General features: G+C 55.2%; 1 protein-coding gene across 2 annotated transcripts in view; it reads right to left on the bottom strand.

Moving 5' to 3' along the window:
* The window catches only part of SLC12A5 (solute carrier family 12 (potassium/chloride transporter), member 5), a 38,651-nt gene extending 22,286 nt beyond the window's left edge, over positions 1–16,365 (bottom strand). Inside the window, exons 1-6 of one of the 2 annotated variants that reach the window (XM_006881588.1) lie at positions 16,245–16,365; positions 3,165–3,259; positions 2,740–2,871; positions 2,244–2,390; positions 1,030–1,084; positions 409–539 (exon numbers count right to left, since the gene is read on the bottom strand). In XM_006881588.1, coding sequence (XP_006881650.1) covers positions 409–539; positions 1,030–1,084; positions 2,244–2,390; positions 2,740–2,871; positions 3,165–3,259; positions 16,245–16,365 — 681 coding nt within the window. Of the gene's footprint in view, positions 1–408; positions 540–1,029; positions 1,085–2,243; positions 2,391–2,739; positions 2,872–3,164; positions 3,260–8,564; positions 8,782–16,244 lie in introns of those variants that run through there. The other variant, XM_006881589.1, reaches the window with a different exon arrangement.
* Between the last annotated feature and the right edge of the window lie 1,888 nt (positions 16,366–18,253).

Raw genomic sequence — 18,253 nt, 5'->3', positions numbered from 1 at the left:
GCGGAAGGGAGCTATTATAACGACATTCCTACTGTCTCATTGACCATTCTTTTGACTCTCACCAACCTACTTGGAGGCTGAATGACCTTGAGCACATCACTCTCCCTCTCTGAGCTTCATTTGTAAAAGGAACATAATGATACTTAAACCACACGAGGGTTCCAGATCCTGACAGTAAAGCACTTGAAACTCTGCTGGGAGCACAGTGGGTGCCTGAGAAATGACAGCTGTCTAGGTTACATAATTACAATATCTTGTCTCCCCAACTAGACTGTGAACTCTTTCAAAACAGAACCACTCTGGATTCTCTCCAGCCTCCCTGCCCGGCTGGCCTAGAGGAGGTGTCCAGGGAGCACTGGATGACCGACCAACAGCCTGGGGCCCACACCTCCTCCTGGCCCTTCTCACCAGCAGGATTTCGATGGTGCCCAGGATATACATGGCCCCAGCAAAAGTCGTGCCCAGGTAGAAGCAGAGGCCCACGGCTCCCCCAAACTCCGGGCCCAGCGACCTGGAAATCATGTAGTAGGAGCCACCAGCTGCAGAAGAGAACCTGGAATCAGCCAGAGGCACGAGGGGCCCTGTTGCTGGAGAGTGATGGGGGCTCAGGGACGAGGAAGGGAGGACCCTGCTCTGGAACTCACAGGCTGCAGCCCTCGAGAAGGGTCTGGCAGGAGCCTTAGCCAGCAACTCTGCCTGCATTTTGCAGCACTAATTACCAAGTTGCTAATTACTCCTCTAAGGAGGTCATGGCTCAGGAAACAAAATGGTGGAGAGTAGGGTCCCAGGCTGAGGAGGGAGGACTCCTGTGGTCCTTTCAACACTAGAAACGGTTTGTTTCTCTCCCCAGTAGGACTGCCCCTGTCTACCCCAGACACACTGGCAGCCAGTTTCTAGGGCTGCAATATCACATCCCTCAAGTACTGCTGACCTCAAAAGCCTAGGAGGGCTTTATCCCCACTTCCAATCACCCAGGGCCTGTCCCTAACCCACTAGGTCTCCTCCCTCCCGCCGGCCCCAGTCACATACCAGGTACGACACCATTGGTGGCGATGGCGCTCATCGAAATGGCCGTGAGCATTGTCTGAGGAGAGAGAAGATCAGAGTGGCAGCTAGGGCAGGGGGGCAGCGGCGATCTGGGTGATGGCCAAGTCCATGACCAAGTCTGATACCCCATAAACACCCGCCAAACCCACAAGTCCTCTTCCGCTGAGCTTCCCCTCTGGTCCCGTTCCAACTTCAACTCCTGCCAAGTCCTCTTGTCAAGAAAACCTCTCATTCACCATGTGTGCAGAAGGCACACACCCTATAGCATCAGAGAACGCTGGAAATCCCAGTCTGGCCTCTGAGCTGTATGCCCTGGGCAATTCAGGCCACTGCTTGGAGCCTCAGTTTCCATATCCATATAAGGGACATAGCCACTGGGTACCTCACATCCAGGACGGTCTTGGGGATCATGTGAGAGGAAACAGACATGTGACAAGAAGTAGGTGTTGCTACCTAACTTGGGAGGGACTGGAGAGCATTATGCTAAGTGAACCAACTCAGTCTCATAAGGACAAATACTGCATAAGACCACTGTTACAGAAATAAATGACTAGTAAAACGTGTATGAGGATTTAAGAGGGAAGTAGAGGGGTGAGGATGCATTGCGGGGCAAATCATAGGGTTATACAATTTGATGGGTAGAGGGAGGGGTGGGTTAAGGAAATGTGAAAGAGCCAGTGTGAAAAAAACAAAGTATACGAAATTTGTAAGTAAACCAGAATAAAAGAAGTTAAAAATAAAAAAAAAAAGAAATAGGTGTTGGGTGAATATTTTATTTTTGAAGAGGGGATGGGAAAACCCAATGGCAAGGCTGTCTGTGACACACACTCGCATCTTTCATTAACCTGGACCTACCACAGTTTCGGCTCTGGGGAGGAGATGGGCCTATTCTATTTCTCCTTTACACTTGTCTTGTTCATCCATAGGCAATGAGTCTTCATTACTTACATAATTACACAAACGCACATAAATGCACACACAGAAAGACCTAGATGAAAGATGCTTAACAATCCTCGGAGACGAGCCTTGATGTGAGACGCAGGGAGGCCCAGTCAGGCCTAATTTACTCTCCGAGATCATAAGCTGTGGTTCCTATAAAAAGCTCAGGCCTCATGCTCCCACCCTCCCACCTCCCACCCCCAGGCCTCTGCCCAGCCCCAGCTGTCAAGGGGCAGGAGAGGGGAGGGGTCACTCACACAGGAGCAGCAGATGAAGACCATGCAGAAGGATTCCATGATGCCTGCAATGCCCACCACCCAGGTGAGCCGAAGGAAGAGAATGACGCCAAAGATGTTCTGCAGGCATGGTAGGTACACGCCCATGAAGGTGCCCATCCGAGGGGCCTGAGAGGAGGCCAGCGTCAGCCTCTGCGCACCCCCACAGCAGGCCCACATCACCGCTCCCTTCCATCCTTCATTCTCCTCTGCATCGCCAGTGCTTCATCCCTCTCCCCTCTAGCCTCCCTCTCCTTCCCTCTTGTCCATTCTGCTTGTCTCCACTGCCTCCCCTTCAAATCAGCCACCTTCCTTCCATCTCCACGCTCAACCTCCCTGCCTCCCTCAGCCCCCATCTCCCATCCCTCTCCCTCCATCATCCATCCACCCATCAGACTTCTTTCCTCTTCCTCTATCCCTTATCCTTCTATCGTCCCTTCATCCCTATCTCTCCCTCCTCCACCCCCAAGACCGCCACCTGCACAGGCTTCTTCTTGCCACCCTCATTGTTCTCTGCCTCCTCATGCTCCCTACTGCCCTGAGGCAGGTTGGTGTAGTTGGCCAGGCCGCTGAGCAGGGAGGACACCATAGGGCTTGTGTCCATCTCCTCCTGCAGAGGGAGGGGGCAGTGTCAGGGGGCTGGGAGCCAAGCGAGGGGAGGCAATGGGGAAACTAGGGGGTAGGAGGCAGAAGGAGGGATGAGGCTGAGAGGAGATGGGGAAGGAGGAGGGATTGATAAGCAAGGAAATGGGGAGAGGCCACAGAGAGGCAGGGAGGGAAGCGGGATGGGGAGCCCCAGGTGGACCTAAAGTAGACAGCCATGCCAAAGAAGGTGCTGCAAGCCGGGGAAGGAGGGGTGCGGAGGGTGAACTGTGGGTGGGCCCAGCACTCCATGCAGCCCACCTCAAACAAGGCCATGTTCTTGCCGTCATACTCTTTTCCCTTCTCGGTGTCTGTGCTGTTGATGAAAGGACTGCTCTCCTTGGGGTTGCCATCACCTGAGAAGGAGGAGTCTGGGGTCTGGTACCAGCTTTGCCCTCCACACACCTGGCCATCCAGCTGTGTGGTCCCGTTAACTCTCTGAACCTCAGGGTGTACCCTGGGAAAATGGTGCTAACACATCCCTTTCAGGGTTTTATGTGGATATTACCTATAAAGAGCTTAACATGCTCCCTGCCATGAATGTCTGATAAAGAGTGGGGCACTTCCTTGATCCTGAGAGTCTTACTTCATTTACCAGGACCCTTGCATGGTCTCCAGGGTCCCCTTCTTCACCTGTACTTGGGCCGACCCTAAAATGCTTGGGGTGAGGATATGCTTTTTCCCAGGAGGGAGGGAGGGAGAGGACACAACCTGTGGCCCCAAGAATGTTCCACCTCTTAGAGCAGTGTCTCTTCTGAGATACTCCGACGTCCTCCACTCACCTAAGTCATCATGCATTTATTGAGGGTCTACCATGTGCCAGTACAGGCACAAAAAAACCATACACAAAACCTTATCCACGTCCAAGCAACCCAAGTTCAGGGGAGATAAACCAGTGACCAGAAATTCCCAGCCTAAAGTGGCAAGTGCTACCATCAAAGACAAAGAAAGGACTGTAGGGACACAGGAGAGGCATTCAGGCTGGGAGGTCGTGGAAGGCTTCCTAGAGGAAGCGATGTTTTAGTCTGAGAGCTGAGGGATGAGTAAGAGCTAGACTGGGAGGGCGGTGGGAGAGTGTTCCAGACAGACAGTACAGTGTGTTCAATGGCCCAGAAGTGAGGAGGAACAGAGTGGGTTAAAGAAGCCAAGAGAAGTTTGATCTGTCTAGAGCCTGAGGAAGGGCCATGAAAAGGACTGGAGGATGGGGTAGCCTGGGAAGGTATGTGCTGGCTGGGCCCTTAACAGATTGACAGGTCATATTAAAGCATTTGGACCACATCCAAAGGATAACAGGAAGTCACTGAAGAGTTTCAGGCAAAGAAGTATCACCAAGAGATTATTCTTTTTGCTAGTCTTGAGGTAAAGAATGAAGAAGTTAGCTAGATGCAGTAATCCAGTCAAGGGCAGATAATGACCCAGGTCAGTGAACAGAGCAATGGACAGGCTTGAGAATTCTCAGCAAAATTCTATACCGGACATTTGAAGACGAGAAGAGGAAGAATCTAGGATGCCTGGAGTTTTCTAGCACAAGGGAATGGGTGGGTAATGGTTCTAAATGGGTAGGAATGGAAGAGAAGGTGTCAGATCTGGTTGAGGACACATAATGCTAATAGATATACCCAGAAGTCACTGGGCTATATGAGTCAGTATGGGACTCAGGGACTCAGGAGAGAGAAAAAGAAATAGAATAACTGATGCAACAGTGTGCAGGAAGTGTGTGAAACCCTGTGCCTGGATGAGATTATCCAAGGAGAGAGCTTCTCGGACAACATGGAAGAGTTCTTTCAGAGAGAGAGACAAGAAGCTTCTGCAGACATGTTCCCCGGGCTCCCACCACCGTGCTTCCACCATTCCAGGGCTGAATCTCACTGGTGGTCATCCATCCTCCAGACTCTGGAGGCACTCGTCACTGAACAAATCCCAAGTGAAACTGAGGCCCTATGTACTCTGATATCTCCTAGCATCCCTCCCTCTCTATTTCCATCTACCCAAATCCTCCCCATCCTCTGCCTCCCTGCTTCCAGAAAAATCTATTTAGTCACCCACCTAGGGCCCTCTCCCTCTGTAACAAACTTAATCCCATCCTATCTCAAAATTAGAAAGGGGGAAGAAGTGATACCTTATCGGCTCCAGAGAAACCCACCCCCCTCCACTCCTGCCACCCCTTCCACCTCACAAGGCAAGTATTCCAGCTTCCAGAGGGAAGGGACCACCTGCTCGTTTTCCCCCTCATCTAGAAGTGTGTTCCTGGAACTCTGTCCTATGAGCCTTAGCATGTAATAGGTGCTCAGGAAAAAGTCTTTGGAGGTAAAATTTGTTCCTAAGCTCAAGATCTCAGAATCTGGGGCCAGAGAGCAAAAGAAATAAGGAAGGTGGGTTCTTTCTCCTGCTGGAAAGTCTGGAAAGACGTCTCTCTTCTTAACACAAGATGCTGGCTTCTTAGAGGGGGGTAAGGGCTACGATAAGAAAAAAATTATCTAATAGTGGTGGTTAAGAAACGGGGCTGGGAGACTTGGAGCTTCACTGGCGGTGTCCTCACTGTCCAGCAGGTGACTTTCAAACTCTCCAAACCTCAGTTTCCTCCTCTGCAAAGAGATTTTGCTAAACTCAGGGCTGTTGTGACGATTAAAAGAAGTACATATTGAGTGTGTCGTGCGCATAAATGTAGCTATTGCTGGTATTGCCGCTTCCCTTACCATTACGATTAGCATACGTACGTGGTGTCTCACCCAGCCCGGCTCCCCAGCCCACATCCCTGCTTCCACCTGGAAGATTTAGGGCCCTGTCTGTCTCCCATGTGTCTCTCATGGGGCTGGGTCCCTTTCCCCCGCCAAAGCGTTCATTCTTAAGGCCAAGTCCAGCCAAGAGTGACCCTCTCCTCTGCCTTTCACACCCCTCCCCGTGCTCTCCTCCCTCACCAGGACCCGTGGCGCGTGGGGGACGGCGGAAAGGGGGGCGTCAGGCTGGAGACCCAGCAATGAGGCAGCCCCATGCCGGTCTCCATGGCGACCGCGCGGGCCGAAAGCGCAGCGCCGAGTTGAGCCGGCCACGCGCCCGCAGTCGCTTATGTAACGCCACGCGCAGCGCGGAGCCAGACTCAGGCCGGATCCGGGCCAGGAGATGAGGGCCGGGGAGGGGGCGGCTCGGGCGGCCAGCCCTGGGTCCCGCCTTTCTGCCCACTGCTAGGGGGGGACGCCAAGCGCCTGACCTCGTCTGCCCAGGCAGATCTGGTCCCCTCTCTGGAACGCAGGGCGCACAGGTCGAGAGGGCTGGGGAGTTTCATTGAGCCCTCAAAGGCGCAGGACAACCGAGGGGAAACTCGCCCCGATTCTCCAGGGCCCAGAGTCAGGGTGATGGGAGCACAGAGGCGCGCGCGAGAGAGACCGGGGCCAGACAGACGGAGGCTGAGCCCGCCCCGCCCCCGCCCCCTGGGAGCTCTCAGCCCGAATCGGCTTTCAATTAAGCTGCGGCGGCCAGAGCTCCCGGGGAGGAAACATGCAAACAGCGTGGCCTGAGGAGTCTCCCCCGGGCCCGGGGGCTGGGCCCGGGGGAATCCCCAGGTCGGCTCTGGAGTGTGGGGAGGGGGCGTCAGACCCCAAAAGGAAAAGAGATCTGGGGGACAATGTCCTTGGGTTAGTCTTTCATCCAGAAGAGCCCTCTCACTTGGCCACCCTCTCATCCCTAGACCAGCATCAATTCCGCCAGGTCCACCCACCCCTCGACCTAAGATCAGCGGGCTGGGGACTTCTAGTGGACAGTCCCTTTTTGCTCAAGTCTAGGAGACCCTCAGTGCCCTTTATCACCATCTCCAGACCCCCTTGGGACGCTTTCCCTGTACTGGGCCTGATGCCTGGCCCAGGTCCTGGCCACTTTAGTGCGGGGTCCTGGACCCCATCTGTAGAGTGGTGGCCCTGCTACATTCAGGGTGTGGAAACTGATGGTGGAGGGTCTGAAGTGACGTGAGCTGACTCCGGTTCCATATACACAAGTGCTCTTTCCTAGGCCTCAAGAGGCCTCGTGTAAATGTTCAGGGTACAGGAGCTCCACCATGGGAGGAGAAAAGCCAGGGCTGGGGGATGAGACCATTCCATAAGTCGGAAGACCAGGCCTCAGAGAGGAGCCATCTGAAGGGGATCCCGGATGGAAACGACAACCCCCCCCCTTCACATCCCAGGCATCATGTTGAGATGCCTGGCGCTGCCGCAGACTCCACTTTGCCAACCCTCCTCCCCACCCCGCAGACAAAGCTGCAGGAAGGGGGGCAGCTGCAGGATGAGGTGACCCCAGGGTCACTGGGGAGATGGATGAGTTTGGTCAGTGGATAGTTGTGGCTCCTGTGTATCACCCAGCCCCACAGAGGAAAGGAGATCCAAGACAAAGGATCTGGGACCCTGGTGTCCACAGCTAGCCCAAGTGGCCACTTAACTCTGGCTCAGATCCAGGACCCAAGGGACCTCAGAGTCAAGACCTCCAGCCCCTGGAAGACTTCGCTCTTCAACCCTGGGGCCCTTTAGCCATCCCCCAGAGGCATCTGCAGAAGTCTCGCCCAGAGGGTCAGGCAATGCCCAGGGGAGCATTGGAAGGCGCTGAGCGCAGACAGCCAGCCGAGCGGGAGGCGCTTGCGCTCAGGGGACGCAGCGCCGCTGGAGGGTGGGGGGTGGGGGCGGCTGACAGCCGTGATGGATGGCGGAGACCGCTGGGGGGCGGCTGGGGGCCTGGCAGCCCGAGGGGGTGGCTGGCCTCAAGACCTCGGAGCAAGGAAACCGCGGAGGAGGGCGGGGGGAGAGCGGGCACGGCGACAGGACTTGCTGGGAGCCCCTCACTCCTCGAGCCTCTCCGCACCCACCGCAGCGCGACCGCAGTGTCCGCGCCGCCGCGGCGCCAGGAGCCAGGCACTGGGACCCCGTCCCCAGGCCGCTCTGGGGGAGCTTCCAGAGCCTACGAGAGATACCCTCTGCCACTCCTGGAGACCCCCCTGCCGCCCCAGGGCACCCAGAGGAGAGGGGGTGAAGGGAGAAAGGAGGGTGATGTTGCTCTCCGTCCTGAATAGAACTCCGAGAACCTCCTGAGGACGAGGGAGAAGGAGGTACCTACAGTCTGAGCTAGGACCTGGGGCAGCCTGGGGGGAGGGGACCCCGACTGCACCAAGTGTCCCCTTAAGGAGACACTGCAGCCCGGACGGGGGCTGTCATAAGGCTCCAGCCTCCCATCGCCGCCTTCCTCCCCCCACCTTCCTGCTAGAAGTCTAGCTAGAAGGGACTGCAGCAGACTGCGCCCTCCGGTGCCCGGGTCCCTGCTCTGCGCCAGGACACCGGGGTCCCTTCTTGGGAAACTGCTCCCTCCTCCCGCTCCGTCGAGCTCCACGTCAGCCCTTTCCAGCTCCCTTTCCATCTCCTCCCCCTCCCGGCTAACCCACGTCTGCCTCGGGCCAGGGGGCAACAGCAAGCCCCCAGCCCCCAACCCCCAGCCCTGCGCCCCGGGCGCGGCGCATTCCAGAACCTCGGACAGCGCCAAGCGCATTCCAATAGAGCCCAGCGCCAGGCCACCTCTAGCGCCCACTGCCCGGTGCCTGCCTTCTCTTCTCTGGAAGAGGCGGCCCCCTGCTCCGCCTCGAAGCCCAGAGCTGCCTGCCAGCCCCGCCGCCCCCGGGCCGCCGCTTACCGGGGTTGGCGCCCCCGTCGCCGTCCTCGCAGTCCGTCAGGTTGTTGAGCATGGTGGCGGCGGTGGCGGCGACGCGCCGGGCCCCGGAGCACTGCGCCGGCTCGCCTGCGCCCCTCTGCCCGCCTCTGTCGCCCGCTCGGCCGCTCGGGCTCTCGCTCGCTCTCCGCTCCACGGAGGAGGAAGCTGCAGTGCCCGCCCGCCCGGCGCACACACACTCGCACACGGACACACGCTCACACCCGCGCGCGCCCCCTCGCAGCGGCGGCGCTGCTCACCTCATCCCGTATGCAGGAGGCGTGAGCCACTGGCGGGGTTTTGGGGGGGGAGCGCGGGAGGGAGGGCGGGAGGAGAGGGGACGAGGGGCGGGCAGAGCACTCCTGGCGGCCCCCTCGCAGGAAAACGGGGGGCTTGCGCGTGGGAAGGAGGGGGGCTGCTGCGGGGGACAGGGGCCCTCGCCTCCCCTGAACAGACGCAGCTTCCCCCACACACTCCGGCGCAGGCGGGGCCCGGCACGTGGGCAGGTGCCATCCCGCGCCCTAAAAATAACGGCAGGGAACTAGGTCGCGGCCGTGGAGAGGCGGCCCCATAGTGGCCGCCTGATTTGGGGGTCTGAGCTGACCCCTCGGGGGACAGATAAGAGAGACTGAAGCAGCAGGGGGCCCGCCATGAAATAGGAGGCCCCGGAGAGCCGTCTGCAAAGCTCCCCAGGGAGACAAGGGGGTGAAGCAGACCCTCTCCCTTATCACAGTTAAAGGGGCTGGAGCCCCAGGGGTGGGGGGTAGAGCCTAGGGGTCTAGCTGAAGCACTGTGCTTCCCCAGAGGGTTCAGGGTCACAGAGCAACTGTCTGGCCCATCTCGTCTTAAACCAGGAAGGGTGGAGCCTGAGGGCTGCAATGAACTGTCACCGGGCTGACTGACAGGAGGAGCCGCGTCCTACCCCAGACCAGGTCCTGGGGGGCATCAGACAAGGACCCTCTAGTCTAAGGTGGACCGCGTAGGTGAGGGGGGAGGAGGAGGAAAGGCAGCACTCAGGGTCCCGAGCTTGGGCTCCTCACCGGGGGTGGTGCAGCCTCCAGGGAGGGCAGGCTGGTCCGAAGGCTGGCCAGGGACCGAGTGGGGGAGGGGGGAATGAGGCCGCCTGTCGGTTTGAAATCAGATTTTCTCCTGGGTCCTGAGTGTCTAATCCCCTAATCCAGGATTGCTTTCTGAAGCTTCCAGAGCTGACATTCTCAGTGCTCCTCCCCACGCCCCCCTCCCCAGACCAGCCTCTCACAAGCTTGGGCACCCAGGGCCCCTCCACCACTCCTGGAGTTGAGGTTAGAGCCAGTGGCGAAGATACTGTAGGAAGTGGCACCAGAGGGCTGGGTGCTTTGAGTCTCTGGACCATTTATATAGAGAGTGGGAGCAGGTTTAGGAGAAATGCACTTCAGATTCACTCTAGCCCCCCAATGCCAGCTAACCCTCACTCCCAGGAGATTTCCCTTCCAGGGATGGAGGGATCTTGTCAGTCATTCTGTGTAATGCACAGCTTTCACCTTATAGGTGAAGAAACAGTGGTTCAGAGAGGGGCAATGACTGCCTATAATCACAGAACCCAGGACCGGTACGCATGGGTCCAGAACTCAGTTCTCCTACTCCGGTTTAGGACTTCCTCTCCTTAACAGAATCCCTTTTTAAGCTGGTCCTGCCTCCAGCAGAAGGGCAAGGATGCAGTGATAGCCAAGCTGCTCAGCAGCTTTCTTGGCACTAAAAAAGGAACAGTGCCTGGGTCTGAGATGAGCATTCACCCTTTTCTTGTGCTCGGGCTTTGGGCGGGGGCACAAGACTTCATTGGCCTATGCTCTTGCAACTAAAGACAGACTTCCAAGACCTTCGAGGGTCCTTAAAAGTCACACAAAGCTCTTGCAGACCCCGTAACAGCAAAGGACTCTTTCAGCACCGTGGACAGGGCCAGCTGCCCAGATTCCATTGCACAAATTTGTCAATGACTTCAGACTGGGTCAACCGTGGAGTCTGCAGGAGCTGACTCAGAGCTGTCTCTGAGGGCCCACCAGCAAGGTATTACTGCCACTAGGTCTGAAGGATACTCACTGGGCCCTCTGGAGTATGGAACTAGCAAATCAAAATATGAGGACTGTTCTGGGTCAGAAAGAAAAACCCACCCACCCACTGTGTCACCCATTGTTGTCAAGTGGATTCTGGCTCACAGCAACCCCATCGGACAGAGTAGACTTGTCCTCTAGAGTTTCTAAGACTTCAAATCTTTCTAGAAGAGAAACTCCCTCATCTTTCTCTCACAGAATGGTTAGTGGACTCAAATCATGAGACTTTCTAGAAGCTAGCAGCCTAACGCTTAATCTGGTGTGCAACCTAGGCACACAAGAAAGAAGACAGAAAAAAAAAAGACAGCAAGGTGAATTTGAATTGGTGACAAGGGTAAGAGAAATGTTCAAGCAGTTACATACTTCTAACATGCCATAATATGCACGCACACGCGCATGCACACACACATACACCCCAGAACTGTCACTGTGGTTTGCTACTGCTCTGTGGAGACACGAGATAGTAAAACGTGGAGTCTGAGAAATACTGTGGCAGAAAGTAGAAGCTGGGGTTATCCAGCAGTCCCAGTCTGCGCGGTTCCCCTTAGGCATTTCCCTTCATTTGTAGTTTAGAGCTAGTGAAGCTCCCATCACTCAGGAAGCAGTTTTTTTACTGAGCCCACCCACAGAAGAACCTTGATTCCAGCTGTACGCAAGTGAAGGCCTGGTCTCCTTTCTATCCACTCTTATCACAGCTCCTATCTCAAGAAATGTGTGGGATTCAGAAGACAGTGGTCTCATCCTGTCCTCTGGCCCCAAACTCCTCTATCTGCCCTCCAGGCAAAACTGATTCTCCCCTCTCTGGACCTCAGTATTGTCATCTGTAAAATGAAAGGGTTGGGCTGGATCAAGCCAAGGGCTTACTTCTTGCTCTGAAAACTCTTGACACCCTCTCTATCTCAGACTAAGGTCAAGGAGCCCTTCCTGGGAAACTCAGGCCAAGGGAGGAGATGGTTCCCAGGGGAGACCCCAAGCCCTGGATTCACACCTCTCACCTCTCAAGGAGATTGGGCCCAATTCTGGCCATGAACCAACCCTCCGCAGTGCACACTGAGAAAACACTGCAGGCACCGACTAGGCTGCCAGCTTGGCCTTGACTGACAAGAGGTGAACCCTAAGCTCTGAGCCCCAGGAACCTGGCCACCAGGCCACAGCCCCTCCCAGCCAGAGCGGTGGCAAGATCTAGGAGGGACTGAGGTCACCATCTCATTAAAGCAAGGCAAGATGCAAAGCTGGGCAGGGTACTATTTCTGAAGCAGAGTTTCTAAATCTCATTCTCCCTCCCATCCTGTTTCTCAGGGGAAAAAATGCTCAGAAAAGCTGTCTCCTGAGTATCTAAGGATTAAGGGGGCTGGAAGAGCCTTGAAAATTGTTTTTACCATTCCCTTATTTATGGCAAAACTGGACTCCAGAAATGGAAGGTACAAACTGACTTTATGGGGTGAGATTATGGCTGACTGAGGAGTAGAGTCTAGCTCCCTGACCTGCAGTCCAAGGCTCCACCCACTGATCAAGGAAGAGGAAGCTGGAGCCAGCTGACCATGTCCCCTTTCCACTGAGGCCAGAATAGTGTTCCCCCACTACGTCTCAGCCTCCATTCTTATCTCCATATCCTTATCCTACTAGTAACCTCAGCTCTGACTTCATGGAGCTCAGGCCCCAAATTTCCTCCTCCTCCTCTTCCTCCTTCTCCTCTGCATGCTGGTCCCTCTCTCCACCCTACATGCCTGTCCTCCAAACCCAAACCCTCACAGTGAATCAATGAGTCCAGGGCACAGCGCACCCCACACACACAGGGCTCACTGCAGAGCACGTCAACCAACATGATCTCCGTGGCAACCGGGGGCTTAATTAACAGGCTGCAGCCCTGTCGCCATGGCAACAGCACCTCAACAGCCCCCCATTCCCCTGCATCTCAGCCCTGTCTTCCCACTTTCCCAATCCGGACCCCCTTCTCACTGCACCCACCGCCCACCCCCACCCCACCTGGAGAGCTGGGCCTGCAGATATCTCTGGTTCATTGAGAAGAGGGAAGGGGAGAGGAGGGGGGAAGCCAGAGAGGGAGAGACAGAAGCCTGTCACCATGGCAACTGCAGCCCGTTCATAACCAGTTTGTTGTCATGGAGATTGCCAGGGCTCACCTTGGGCCAAGGTACCGGACAGTGAGGTCTGGTTCCCTGACCTGAGGAGAGGGCAATTGAAGAGCTCCCTGGACAGCTTTGAGGTGGTCTCCAGATCAGATATCTGCAGAAATCATAGCGTCATTCTCCCCAATTTATAGATGGAGAGACTGAAGCCTGAGATTGGAGTCTGGAAGAGGTAAAGAAACTCAGTCTTCCAGATTATCAAATAATCTCAATCACAAAGCTCATTAAATGTTTTTGTAACTGAAAGTTGCCTCGGCTAACTTCCTGTCTACTCCTTTATACGACAGGTGGAGAAACTGAGGCCCAAAGAGGAGAAGTAAAGTGTCCCAGGCCACATCACAGAACCTGAGCGTGGCTGGACTAGACCACGGTCAGGCTCACTCTCCCTCCAGGAGGACACATGCCAGCTCCTGCGAGTCTTAATCCAAGTCAGAGCTGTTCCCATTGCCCTGTCCTTTTCTGAGAGACTGAGGCACACTCTGGGAGGGTGGGGAAGGACGCGGAGGAGTAGCTCAGAGTTGTAACAACTGGTACCAGGTGTACTCCCCCCCCCCCCCCCCCGCCATCAGGTCACAGTCTTCCCACAGCACAGCTGGAGTGTGTAGGTTGCAGGCAGGAAAAAATGCATTTGAGGCTTCAGACTAGAATCTTTCACCCCCAGTAAGTCATGTTCCCACCTACAGCTGATCTTCCTGGAAATAAGCACCCCCAGGGGACAAACCCCATTTTCATGAGCCAGACTGTAGGACAATGCTCATACACTTTGACTGCCAACCTTTCCTCCACTTTACACAAGCTGCCATCCCTGCCTTTGAACTCAGGTGAGGACAGGAGATAGAGCATCTCCCTGGAGCCAGAGAGCTGGTAGAAGAACAGCTGGGAGAGAGATGCCACCAGATGTTGGCGTTTCCTCAGGCAGCCTAGGTCTGCTTTCCCATACCCTGACCTCCCAGGAGGAGGTACCTGAAGCTGTCTCAGAACTGAACAGGTTAAAAGTCATCCAGATAATTCTCAAGATGGGGCTTCTAGCACACACCTGCACACACAGGAACCCACCCCACACATACACATGGACACAGAAATACACTCATCAACATGCCCATCAACACACTGGCAAATGGTGACACACATAAATGGTGACTCAACGGGCAGCCCACAGGTCATCAGAGCTAGTGTGGGATGGTCCTCCTTCAAGACTTAAGAGACACACAGAGCACACAGCAGCCCAGACCCACAGGTAATTGAACACACACTTGCATACCCAGAAACCTGTGGGCTAGGTTTTATTTCCGTAGGGCCAGATCGTGGGAGTGTGAATGAATAACTGCAGAAGTACCCTGGGGTGAGAGAGAGAGGACCATCTTATGGTCAGGTCAGGGAGGTGGGAAGTGGGAGGAGAGAAGGCAGAAGAAGCAGATGCCTCCAACCACTTGCCCTTTCATCTGATGGGTATGAGAGCCAGGCTGGGACCCAGAAGACAAAGATGAAGGATACAACCCATGCCTGTGACATGCTCCAAAGCAGACACACAAGTAAATAATTGACATCAGTAGGGCAAATGTCTGCCTCTGCCTGGGAAGAAGGGAAAGTGAAGGATTTCAGAGACGTTCAAAGAGCTGTGTCTTAGAAGCTTCTCTAGCTAATTGGAGGCAGAGGGAGGGATACCAGAAGCAGACGGAGAGTTTGAATCAAAGACCAAGGGATTCTGTCTTTACCTTAAACATGACTGGGAGTCTGTGTGGAAGATGGTTAAGGCAGTACTGGAGGCAAGGAGATCCCTGAGGAAGATATGAGCATGGCCATGCGTGAGAGACTCAAGGCTCACGCCATTGGCAGTGGTCACAAAGATGAGAAGATGTGGCCAGATTCAGGATAAGTTGTGAGGCCAATTGGCCAAAGCTTAAAAGTCAACTATAAAAGTCAGTGGGAAGGGGGAGCTCTGGTGGCCTAGTGGCAAGAAGCTGCAACTACAATCCCAGAGGTGCACGGTTTGAATCCACCAGATGCTCTGCCGGGGAAGGAGGGGCAATCTCCTCCTGTACCAGTCAGATCTGATTTGACGGTACACGCACACAAAATAATAAAATTTAAAAAAAAAAAAAGTCAGTGGGAAGAAAAAAGAGGGGATTGACGTCTCCCACATTTCCGATTTTCACCCCTGTTCCTGGAAGTGGGAAAGGGGATGCCAAATTATGGGGAAGTGTGGAAGGAGTCCAAGAAATCTGAGCGGCCACTCCAGAAGAAGGTTTACAGGGTTAGAGCTCTGGGAAATGCTAGGCGTGAATATGATCATCTGTACAAGGCTGAAATTCACCAAAGACATCCCTTAAGGGTGTCTCCAGGGTTTGCTGGGGTCAGGCGAGCTCGCCTGCGGCTCGGCAGCGACCCCTGGCGGCCTGGACAGGTTCTTCCTCCTCCCTGTGCTGGGGCCACTGCAAGCCAAGTGCCTGGTTCCTTCTTAAGGGGCTTAGAGCCAGGCAGGGGGCCCCTTTAACAGGCCCCTGCAGTGGGGACTGTGCGTGCAGCCTCTTGGACGAAGGCTTTTGCACCTCCTTCTTTGCACCAAGGGTATCCAAGCACCAGGCCTGAGAAGGAAACGCCCCCTAAGTGGCCTGAACTTGCTCCTCCCAAGCCCTTCGGGAGCTGGAACAGAAAGTTGAGTGTCCCCAGGGGATCCTCCCTAGTTCTGGCTGCCCAGCGCCCAAACCAGCTCCCCATTCTCCCATCTTCTTTCTGGAATTCTTCCCCATTCCGCCACCCCGCCACCGTCGCTGACCGTGACATTCCAGTCATCGGCCTGGGCATCGCTGACCAGTGACCTGCCCCAGTGACCATGACGCAAAGCAATTTTCCTTTGCGCCTTGACCTCACCCTCAGTCTTGACTCCTCATGTAACCCTTTCACCTCTAGTCCTGACCTTTCTTTCTCACGCCCTTAGCGAGTTAGTCTCTCTGGTCCCTGGGCTCTGGACTCACATCCCTCCCCCTCAATCATAAGCCTCCACATTTCCTTGGGCCCACCCTCCTAATTCTCAGGTCCGAATCCCTACTTAAGCTGTACACCGCATCTCCCTCCACCCCCTGCCTAGCTCCTTCAGTGCCCTCTGGCCAGGCCCCCAAGGCTAGAACCAACCACCAGAAAATCTGCTCTGGGCCAAAAGCCACATCGTCCCCTGGCCCCACCCTCTTCCGTGTGACCACGCCCACCTCTCTGGTCACGCCCCTCCGCATTCGACACACCCCTCCCGCCCCTCCTCGGGTCCTTTCTCTTGTTCTCGGCTGGGATCTCCATTCCCCGCCCGGCCCCGCCCCCTTCGGCAGAATCCCCGACCCCTTCGACAGAATCCCCGCCCCCCCCGTCTCGCCCCGCCCACCTCCGGGCCCCGCCCCCTCGCCTCGCGCGCGGCCGGCCCCGCCCCCTGCGGCCTCTACCTTTGGTGTCTTGCCGCGGGACGTCGCCGGGGTCTGCGGCACCTCGCTCGCCCGCCTGGCAGTCGGGAGTCCCGGCGCGGCCCGCGGGGTGCAGCGAGGTGACGGTGAACCTGCGGCTCATGGCGCGACGAGGGAGCAGGCGGCCACAGCGCGGGCCCAGCTCGCACAAGTGGCCGCAGCCGGGATCTGAGAGGGATAAAGAGCGGATCCCCCCGCCGCCGCCCCCCGCTCGCCGCGGCACCACGCAGGGTCCTAGTGCCCGCTCAGCTCCCTAACCCAGCAACTTCCCCCTGCAGGCCCTGGGCCTCCAACCCACCCGAAGGGCATGAGCCCACCCGCAGTTAATAACCACTCCTGGAGGGGAGGGGGCGTGTGTGACATCTCCAGAGCCCCGGGCTGCCGCTGCTAGGCCTCCTCAACATCTGGGGCTCATGCATTCATTCAACATATATTGATCGTTTCAGGCGTGAGCCCTAGGCGCTGGCGACACAGCAGTGGGCGAGAAGCTTCAATTCGAGTGAAGAGGTGTGAGCAGAGGAAAGATCGCAAACAAGCAGTGACACAGACGAGATCGTTTTAGATTGTGTATTCCTTCCAAAGAGCCAAAAAGAAAAGAGAGCCAGAGGAGGAAGGCTTAGTGAGGGGATGTGCTGAGATCTGGAAAGGCCTCCCAGAAAAAGTGATATGTGAGCTGAGACGTGACAGATGAGAAGGAGCCAGCTGTTCAAAGACCTGGGGAGGGAGATTTCAACAACATCAGTGCAAAGGGCCTGGGGTAAGAAGGACCCTGTTCTGTTCAAGGAGCAATAAGAAGACTAGTGTGAGGTGAGCAGAGACTGACAGAGAAGGAGGAGGAGAATGGCCTCCTTCTATGTCTCTTAAAGGCCTTGGAGGTGTCTCGTTCTTTTCTAATCCCACAGAAAAGCCATCGGAGGCGTTGGAGCAGGGAGTAATGTCATCTGATTCATATTTTAAGAGGATCCATCTGGCTGCTGGGTGAAGACTAAAGAGCAAGGCTCCAAGCCGGAAGTCTGATTAGGAGATTCCTGCTGACCTCCAAATGAGAGGTGATGACAGCTGGACTTAGAGTGGTGTCAGCCTGGTTCCAGAGATATTTCAGAAGTGCAACTGCAGTGCCTCAAATGACTCAATGCGGCTTTCCAGCCCTGGCTCTGTGTTACTCTCACCAGGTGACTGGGTAGGCCGATGCAAAGATGCAAATGTGAGATGCCTGTGACCCCACAAATGGATTACCTAGCATATGCTAATAATATAAATACAGTACATGTGGCACCCACGTGGGGTGGAATCAGGCAAACATTGTAGTGTACAGGATGCTACTGTGGGGATGAGTCAGTTTTGTCAACCCTCTAGAAGGTGAGCCATCCCAGAAGCTGGAAAGGGGGAGGGGAGAAATGTTACTAGTAACAAAAAAAAAAAAACAAACAAAGAAAAAAAAAAAAAAAAAAAAAAAAAAAAAAAAAAAAAAAAAAAAAAAACAAAAAAAAAAAACAGCCAAGGAGTGAGTGCATGTCTTGGACCCCAGCTCCCTGCACTGAAACTCCTTGATTCAGGAGACAGCTGTGACGATTAAGAAATAATGGCAACAGAGGCAGAATGAAGAAGCTGGGTTAGGTTGTGCAATGGGCTTCCAGGTCATGGAAGGAGAAAGCTGTGTGCCTTTGAGCAGAAGGTTTGCTGCTGGTGTAACTACACCTCTGGAGACACGTAGGTTTGCTAACCCACAGAGCAAATAAACTGAGTACCTTCCAGGGAACCTTGCTGGGCAGAACGCAGTGCCTTTGGGCACTTAATTGGCAGAATTAAATAAACTTTGCAACACTTGCCTGAACAGGGCAGAAGCGAAGGCTGTGAGGTTGAAGGCTACAGAGAGGCCTTTATAGCGTGGCTGAGGGAACTGTCTTGATTTAAAAAAATAAAAAATAAAATAAAAGCATGTCTTGAACTGTTCTTGGCTTTGAATTATAACCTGGTCCTTGCCTAATCGA

Source organism: Elephantulus edwardii, unplaced genomic scaffold (assembly GCF_000299155.1).
Source record: "Elephantulus edwardii isolate Elephantulus edwardi_28Jun2011 unplaced genomic scaffold, EleEdw1.0 scaffold00015, whole genome shotgun sequence".
NCBI lineage: Eukaryota > Metazoa > Chordata > Mammalia > Macroscelidea > Macroscelididae > Elephantulus > Elephantulus edwardii.
The sequence above is the reverse complement of the archived record's forward strand: the minus strand, read 5'-3'. Positions and strand labels throughout refer to the sequence as shown.